This window comes from Camellia sinensis, chromosome 7, assembly GCF_055761805.1.
Source record: "Camellia sinensis isolate YWXY chromosome 7, ASM5576180v1, whole genome shotgun sequence".
Lineage (NCBI taxonomy): Eukaryota > Viridiplantae > Streptophyta > Magnoliopsida > Ericales > Theaceae > Camellia > Camellia sinensis.
Genome location: NC_138967.1, coordinates 118,817,145 through 118,826,520, shown reverse-complemented (window position 1 = coordinate 118,826,520; position 9,376 = coordinate 118,817,145). Strand labels below are relative to the sequence as shown.

Genomic DNA, 9,376 nt, shown 5'->3' with positions numbered 1-9,376 from the left:
AAATAATAAAATTTCTATTTTTTGCGACAGTTTAGTGCCGTCGCAAAAAGTAAAACCTGTAACAAAATCAATAAAAATATTAAAATTTTTTGTTTTTTGCGACGGTGTAGTGCCGTCGCAAAAAAGAAAAAAACATCATGCGATAAAATTATTAAAAATATTAAAATTTCTCTATAATAATTGCATAATAATATAAAAATTCCTATATAAAAATAATAATTTCTCCATAATAAAATATTCTTCCATTCATAATTACACATCAACAAAATTATCCCACTACATAATGTTTCATAATATATATATATATATATATATATAATGTTTAAATACATGATTTTGTTCATAATTCAAAAGAACATAAACCAATATTAAATGTTTTTCTCATCATTCTTTGTAGATAACAAAAACAAAAGTTAGCCACATTCTCTACAGGCATGCATTCCACAAGAAGCACACTCCTACATGGGAAATATCTGAAAAATAAAAATAAAAATAATTAATGACAATATAATTATGTGTTAATGATAATTACAAAAAAACATAAAAATTTAACAACTATAGCATCAAATACAACATTTTTTTTGTTAGTGATCAAATCCCACATGGATAATTAAACATCTCAATCAAATACAAAAATAAAAATTTAACTACTATAGCATCAAATACAAAAAAACATAAAAATTATCTATGAAATCTGGCTCTATCTCCCAACAACATCAAGCACAACATTTTTTTTGTTAGTCATCAAATCTCACATGGATAATTAAACATCTCAATCAACAATGAAAACAGATGCATTTCTGAGAAAATTAAGCAATAGAAATAAGTTATGACACCTTCAAAGAAATGTCAGTCTTCTAGTATCTATACAAAAGTTCATCATCCTTCAATTAATTGGCACATACGCATATATTATGTTTGTACACATAAAAGTGTAGATATATCCTAGACAGAGCTATATACTACACAACAAAATGTAAACCTCTAGACCTATATACAACAAGTATTTTATTCGTGGAGTTCCATAACTATGTTAATTTGTTGTTAAGCAAGCTCCAAATGGTCTTTTGGAAGAATCAAATTTTTATACACTACTCAAAACGGACTTCTTAAAAACATAGTTCTTTCTAATGTTGTAACTACAACCCTTTATTTATCAAATAGAGGTTAATATACAACCTTTAAATAAGATGACAACTAAAAAAAATGAAATAAAAGACCTAGGAACAAGCAAGGAAGATTTTTAACCCCCAACAACACGTTTGATGGGATCAATTTGTAATCTCTCTAATGTACTTATAATTACATGATTATGGCTTAAAATTTTCATATTTTAAAATTTTATGACATCAAATTATATATTTAATGCACTTCTAATCACCTCTTGAATCCATTTTCAAAAACAAATATCATGCATAAACAAACCATTTGCATTCTATATTTTGTGGTTTGTTTGTCTCAATTGACTGAGTCATTTAGTCATGTTCTAAGATTTTCATGACTAAAAGTATATTAGAATAGGAAAACATAAATTTGTTAAGACAGAGGATACCTAGCCATCTAGAGGGTAGCATACCAACCAAATCATATGATAGAAACATCCAATATGTAAATGACTTTAGGAGGTGTTGTATAAGAAGACAATAGAGAGGACAGAAAGAGATCAATCTTACCCTAGTGCCGGATACAATATCAACCCCATTCTTAGCATGGTTTAGTGCTTGGACCATGGTGATGAGGGCTGATCTAGCATCTCATTCTTCATAAACACTGGTCAAGTAATTATGCATCTCAATGACACCCTGAAATCGAAAATTTAAAACTATAACAATAAATAAACTTATAAAACATTGAATTGCAAATGGGAGGTGCTCAACACATTTCATGTTACTGTTACCCTTCGATCGAGTTCAGCAACTTCGTTCATGACACCTTTGAACCAATCAAATGAGCCTTGCTCCCTCGTTACCCAGTAGAAGTAAGCATTTGTTGTCTTTAAAGTTTTCTTTCGTTTTGGATTCCCCTTACTAACAGAGGAAGAATCATCAGTAGCCCCAATACTCTGATCTGAGACTCTGCTGAAGTCTGAGATTGATTCCTGGAAAGTAAGAAATCATGGTTGATGTTAAAACCTATCACCTACTTCACCCACTAAACCTAACCCACTACACCACTACCACCTCACCTACTCCACTAAACCTAACCCACTACACCACTACCACCTCCACTTCACCTACTCCACCTACCACCTCCATTTTACCTACTCCATCTACCACCTACTACCACCTACTCTTCTATATATAGGAATCATTGTAACATTCAATAAATCAATTAATCAATAATACAATTCTCTATTTCTCTTTATACATCAATTCTAACATGGTATCAGAGCTATAAGATTTAGGCCTATACTCCTTTCTTTCCGGCGAGCAGCCGGCCGGCAACCTTGCCTTCGCTGCCCGCTGGAGTTTTTTCAACACATACCAGAAACTCTTCCTTCTTTGTTTCCTCATCTTCATCACTCTCAGTTTCCTTCTTCGAAGCCTCACAACAATGTTGTATCTTCTGCGATTCATCCCACCACGAGCGTCCAGGAACTTCTCGAATGCCCTGTTTGTACCAATTCAATGTACCCTCCTATACACCAGTCTTTGTAGTGGCTTGCTGGCTTTGTACTATTGCGGATCTTGTGCATCAAACTGGTCAGCTCCGAAAGCTTGAACACAAGGCTTGTGCCCTCCTTGTGCAAATGCCACTAGATATAAGGAGAAGAAGAAGAAGATGACTTGCAGCTGAGGAGGAGAACACATACTGACACTGGTGGCACTTTGGCAGTCAGTGCTAAAGGTACACTATATTCTTCTTTTGGAGGAAATTCACTCCAGCAGCCTTGAGTTCATTATATGTACCATAATACTGGGGATACCTTCCCTTGGGTCCCCCAATGCTTCTTGCCATGTATCTATAGTGTGTATAGTATTGAGAGCAATCAGACCCATCCACACAACACACAGCAGTTCATACACAGTCAAGTCGCTTGTGATCATCTTTAAATGCAAGAGATATTGCAGCAGAGGGCTTAGATTTGTGGCCAGATTTTGATGTGCAACAACAGCAGCTCCTAAATGAATTATCCCGTCTCTCTCAGCCGGGCTTAGATTTGTTGGTCTCGTGTAGCTATGACAACACCATCAAGGATTGAGCAGAAAATAAATAAAGTGGAAGGAGATAAGAACACCATGATTTCTTTGAGGGTCTGGGTTTGGTGGTTGCCAGTCAGTTTGCATATCAAAAACAAACAAAAAAAAAAGAAGATGAATGAGTCTTTTTATATGCAAAAGAATTTTTTGATCGATGGTGTGGTCTACTAAAAGAAAAGAGGAGGTGCTGGAGTGGGGTCAAAAGGTGTAGAGAATGATTTATTTAAGAGAGAGAGAAGTTGGGTGGGTTTCTCTTCTCTAAACCATGCTCCACAGGCTGTTAAAGCTCCAAACACCAAACACCCACCTTTATTTTAATATTTCCACCCATTTATTTTTAAACTTTTCTTCCACCAACCCACTAACCCACTGATTTTATATTTTATTTTATCACCCATCATTTCTTTTCACTTTTTCTTCCCACCACTTTCAATCAACTTGTCTTGCATAGGCAGGAAGATTGATAAAAAAAAATAAATAAATAAAATAAAAAATAAAAATAAAAATATTCCAATACAACACGGCACACCACTGGCAATACACATCTGCTACATCAGTGCGAGTGTGGCTTCAAAATTTCAAAATCAAAATTTTCAAATTTCAAGATTTCAAGATTGCTTTTTCTGCTCCAACACCCTTGAACCACACCTCCCATTCGAGTTTGCACAACAACCCATATTTTATTCATCTCAGGGATCAACCCCGGTCACAATTTTACACAAAAAAAAAAACAAACAAACAAACAAAACAAACATCACTCACACACCCACCCACAGGCGGGATTTTTTCCTTATCCCTTCTCTACTCTGCCGCCGGTCTTTTCTTCTTGCCTCCGTCCTGGACGGCCCTTGACGGTGTTGCCTCCGTGTTTCCCACTCCACTGGGCACGATCACTCCACCCTGCTCCTCCACTACAGCATATGGCGGCCCTCCAAATCGGAACATCACGGTGGCCTTCCGCTTCAGCTCCTTGTTTTCCGCCTTTAGCACACTTATCTCTGCTCGCGCATCCTTATACATGCGCTGGAGCAGAGCCAGTTGGGCGTTTAACTGCTGCACCTCATTGGTCCTACTCTGCAGCCGGTGCGACAAGTTTGTGACGGCAGTCATGGTTTCCACACATGACTTCAATGTATACTGATTGGCCTCAATATCCGTTTGCACTGCCATTTTTTGCTCCACCGACCGCATCGGAAAGTTCAACGGAGCAAAACCAGAGGTGTTTGGTTGAGGTTCACGGGCCACTGCACCAGTTATCTCTCCTGTTGACTCGTTGAGGTCGGGAAAGAGAGTGAGCAGACCACGGGAAGATGAGGCCATGTTCTGGGTAGCTGAACGGGAAGCAGAGGCCATGTTTTTTGGGTTGCTGAGTGTTTCCGAGAAGGGTTGGATACAGCGTATTACAGAGTTTCTCTCTCAGCAGAGGAAGAATTTTTCAGAGGTTTCTCTCAGTTTTTTCTGTCTCAGCTTCTGCCTCAGCCTCAGCCTCCGTCTTGGTTAAATAGCCGAGGCAGCCACGCGTATCGCGCGCCACTTGACGCCAGACGACAAACGGGCGCGACAGCCAAGGCACTCACGTGCCTCGCCATCATATCTGGCACGCCTTTTGATGGCTTGGGCACGCCTTTTGATGGCACGTCTTTTTTGACAGATTGGGCACACCTTTTGAGGGTACGACTTTTTTAGGGGTCCGACAAGACTCTGTAAACTGTCCCGACATTGATTCCGGTTAGTTTCTACAAGGGTCCGACAAGACTCTGTAAACTGTCCCGACATTAATTCCGGTTAGCTCCATCATGGGTCCGACAAGACTCTGTAAACTGTCCCGACATTGATTCCGGTTAGCTCCTTCGTGGGTCCGACAAGACTCTGTAAACTGTCCCGACATTGATTCCGGTTAGCTCCTTTATGGGTCCGACAAGACTCTGTAAACTGTCCCGACATTGATTCCGGTTAGTTTCTACAAGGGTCCAGCAAGACTCCGTAAACTGTCACAACAACTGTCACAACATTGTCTGCTACAACGGTCCGACATGACCCCATAAACTGTCTTCTACATAGGTCTGACACCGCCATCCAGTGTCCTCTACAACGTTATGACACCACCATCCAGTGTCTTCACAAATGGTCTGACACGACCATACAGTGTCTCCTATCCTCTTTTATTTTTATGTATTTTCTTGTTTTGTTACTCTCTCCAAACTCAAGTTGGTTAGTTCCTATCCCCCTTGAGTTTGCGGGGGGCTGTTAAAACCTATCACCTACTTCACCCACTAAACCTAACCCACTACACCACTACCACCTCACCTACTCCACTAAACCTAACCCACTACACCACTACCACCTCCACTTCACCTACTCCACCTACCACCTCCACTTTACCTACTCCATCTACCACCTACTACCACCTACTCTTCTATATATAGGAATCATTGTAACATTCAATAAATCAATTAATCAATAATACAATTCTCTATTTCTCTTTATACATCAATTCTAACAGTTGAAGATTCGCTATGTAATATCATATGCAAGGCTTTAAATAGTAGTATCAATTGCATTGTAGCAGTATCGAGAGTGTCAAGTAATATGTTTTGAAAATTTATAGCAGTCAAACCGACCATGTTGGCAAGTTGTGAATACAAATAGGTAATTGAAGTTCTTTAATGGAAGTGGTGAGGTTTAAGTTACTTACAGCCTGCTCCTCCATTTTGACAATGTTGATGAGCAAGTCTTTTAATATACTGATAAAAGGTGTTGCTCCAATCCCAAGACCAACAAGTAGCAGGACATCATATTTTTGATAATCTTGTGTTGGCGCTCCATAAGGCCCGTCTATCAAGAGCTTTGGCAAACTGTTATCCAGGGCAAAAATTCAGATACCAATATATTTGAACATCTGAAACAGTAAGCAAAAGGGGAAAAAAATATGAGAAACCAAATGAACTCAGAAATTAAATATACCTATTTTTTGTTGTTTTATCAGCTCTGAGTAGCCCACTCTTCCCACCAACCAGAGGCTCACGTGCCTCTGAGAATACCCTTTTAAGCTCTTGTGTCCAGTCACCTAGTTGGCGGATGTGAATGCTAAGATAGTCATCACTAGGGGCTGAGGTTATGGAAAATGGATGCCTGGAGGAAAAAATTATCGGACATTGGCATTAAACAAGAGAAGAAAGAAATAATACGAGCAAGTCTCTTCTTATTTCTTGATGGGATCAAAACCTGGGGCATCAGAGAGAGAGAGAGAGAGATGAGTAAAGAGTAAAGAAAGAAAGACATAAGAGATGATGAGGTGGCGGAAGAGGAGGCTGACGCCGTTACTGCTCCGACGCTGCTCCGACGACGACGACGACGACGCTGCTCCTCCGCCGCTCACCGTCGATCGAGAGAGAGAGAGATAGGGGGGGTAAGGAGAGATTAGGGATTTTTGGGTTTGAGATTGAGGATTTTTTGTTTTTGGAGGGGGGGATGAGATGGGAAAAAAAAGGGGCGGGAATAAAAAATAAAAAATAAATTTTTTTTTTTTGGGTTGCAAATGAAATTTAAATAACAAAATAAGTTCGTTTAACTTTTTTTTTTTTTTTTTGCGACGGGGGTTGCCATCGTCAAAATTTTTTATTTTGTTAAAATATATATTTTTTTGTAGTTAATGAATTTTTTTTTAAAAAAAAATCTTTTTTTTTTGTTACTAAGATTGAAAATTTATTTGTTTCATTTTTATTTTAATGAAAAAAAATATTATTATTTTTTATTTGGTAGAAGTAGGGGTACTATTTTAATGAAAAATATTTTCCACTAAAATAAAAGTTAATTTTCTGTGGTCAATGAGAAATATTTTTCTACGGCCCATTTTTTTTGGTTATTAAAAATCATGAACTAATTTTTTGTGGTAGAGAAAATGGAGCAGTAGTAGTGGTGAAGGTGGTGGTGGTAGTGATGGCGAAGGAGATTAGCGGTGAAGTTGTGGTAGTGATAGAGTAGATGCAGTGGCAGGGGTGAAGGAGAGGTAATAGTAGTAGTAGTGGCAGTAGTGGTAGTGGCGGTAGTGGAGTGGTGGCAATGGTAGTGGTAATGGTAGTTGTAGAGGTGACGTGGCAACATCGGTAGTAATGGTGGTAGTGGAATGGCGTTTGCAGTAGTGGTGAAGGTGGTAGAGGAGATAAGTGGTGAGAGAGAGAGAGATGAGTGAGAGACAGATAGATGAGAGAGAGAGAGAAAGAGATAGAGAGACAGAGTAATGAACGAGAGAGAGACAAAGTGGTCACTAAAAGTGCATTTTCTTGTAGTGGATAGTAAATCGAGAGGGAGCCCAGTAAATAAAGAAGACGGAAGGCAGCGAGTGAGCAACGCGAACACAGTGGTGGAGAGAGAGAGAGACAAAAAGATAAAGAGATAGAGAGTGAGAGACAGAAAAAGAGACAAAGAAAGAAGAGAGATGAACGAGAAAGACAGAGAGACAGAGATAGAGAGAAGAGAGATGAGCAAGAGAGACATACAGAGAAGAGAGATGAACGAGAGAGAGAGATGGAGAGAAGAGAGATGAGAGAGAGAGACAGGAAGAGATGAGAGATGAGAGAGATAGAGAGAAGAGAGATGAGCGAAAGAGACATGGAGAGAAAAGAGATGAGAGAAGAGATAGATGAGTGAGAGACACAAAGAGAGAGAGACAGATAGACAGAGAGAGAAGAGTGATGAGTGAGAGAGAGAAAGAGAAGAGAGAAGAAGATGAAAAAATAGGTGAAAAGATATAGAGAAAGAGAAAGAGAAAAAAAGAACGAAAAGAGATAAACGAGAGAGAGACAAAGAGAGATGAGCGAGAGAGATAAAGAGAAGAGAGAAGAAAAGAAAAGAGAGATGAGAGAGATAAAGAGAAGAGAGATGGACGAGAGACACAGAGAGAAAGAGAGACAGATAGACAGACAGACAGAGAAGAGTGATGAGTGAGAGAAAGAAAAAGAAGGGATACAGAGACACAGAGAGAAAGAGAGAGACAGACATACAAAGAAGAGTGATGAGTGAGAGAGAGAGAGAGAGAAGAGAGACAGAGAGATAGGAAGATGAAAAAATGAATGAAAAGAGAAATGTTCAAAAGAGTAACACGACGTTTTTTTTTTTTTTTTTTGTGACAGAAAAATACTGTTGTATTTATTTAAACCATTTTGTGACTATATATATATGAAGTCGTCTCAAAGCCACAATATATATATATATATATATATTACTTTTTTTTTTGTGTGCAACGGCACCTATTACGGTCGTAAAAAGCTGTAAACGTCCCCGAACGCCCCGAGAGGATGAGTCCCATTCTGTTCGCTTTGGGCTCACTACAGTCCGGACTCTCAAATTGTCGCGGTTCTTAATATGAACCAAAGAGTCGAAATCCAGCAAATCGTTTTGGAAAACAGATTTTTAGAAAGAAGTGCCAAACATGGATTGCTTTGCCAGATACAGAGTTGCCACCTAAATATTTTATTTTGGAAAATTTAGGAAATCCTGACTCGGTGCCAAAGGCCACATGCCCGTCATCACCAAAGTTGCCTCGGCTCAAGAACTTGGGTACGATTGGGGTAGGTCAGCTATGAGTACCCCCTCTCGCCCGATCAAAGATCGGCCTCTACTAACCGTGATATCCAATTTTGAAAACGTTATGTATTCTTATTCCGGTTATTAGCCTAGAATTACTATGTGATGCGCACAGCAAAACAAGTATAGACTAGATCGCCTAATTTGGAACAAAGTATCGCATATCCGTTTGTTTGGAAAATGTTTTGAAATTTGCTACTCGCGAGTAGGCTAAAACACGGATTTTGATGAGTTGTTCCAACTCAAGCAATCTAACCTTCACCCACAGGTATTCAGGCAGTTCATATCACATAAGCATCTAACCACATGGTAAGCATGCTGTCATGTTAACATTTACACTCGTGCGAGATGCTAAAGCACAAAATACTTACAGTGTACTCCAAGCCAAAACAAAGAACTCGTTAGTAATCAATGTATGATCTAAGTCTATGTCAAGTGCCTAATGCAACGCATACATAATGTAATTAGGATAGGCTCGGCTAATCCTAGGATGGCATGTGAAATGCAACCATTTGATGCACATATTCAAGTTAGATTTGAAATACTTATGCAATTAGCATGATGCGCCGAGCCCGGTGCATGTAATGCTG

General features: G+C 38.9%; 1 protein-coding gene across 1 annotated transcript; it reads right to left on the bottom strand.

Annotated features, from left to right (window-relative positions):
- Positions 1 to 268: 268 nt before the first annotated feature.
- Positions 269 to 6,644, bottom strand: LOC114276575 (respiratory burst oxidase homolog protein F-like). Its single transcript, XM_082879162.1, has 5 exons — positions 6,165 to 6,644; positions 5,896 to 6,055; positions 1,898 to 2,098; positions 1,674 to 1,802; positions 269 to 473 (listed from the first exon to the last, which is right to left on the bottom strand). Exons 2-4 carry the CDS (start codon positions 5,908 to 5,910, stop codon positions 1,755 to 1,757), a joined length of 264 nt encoding a protein of 87 aa, XP_082735288.1. The 5' UTR covers positions 5,911 to 6,055; positions 6,165 to 6,644; the 3' UTR covers positions 269 to 473; positions 1,674 to 1,754.
- Between the last annotated feature and the right edge of the window lie 2,732 nt (positions 6,645 to 9,376).

Coding starts and splice junctions, on each gene's coding strand:
- LOC114276575 (XM_082879162.1), bottom strand. Junction 1,803..1,897: donor TTGCTGAACTCGATCGAAGG/GTAACAGTAACA, acceptor TTTCGATTTCAG/GGTGTCATTGAGATGCATAA.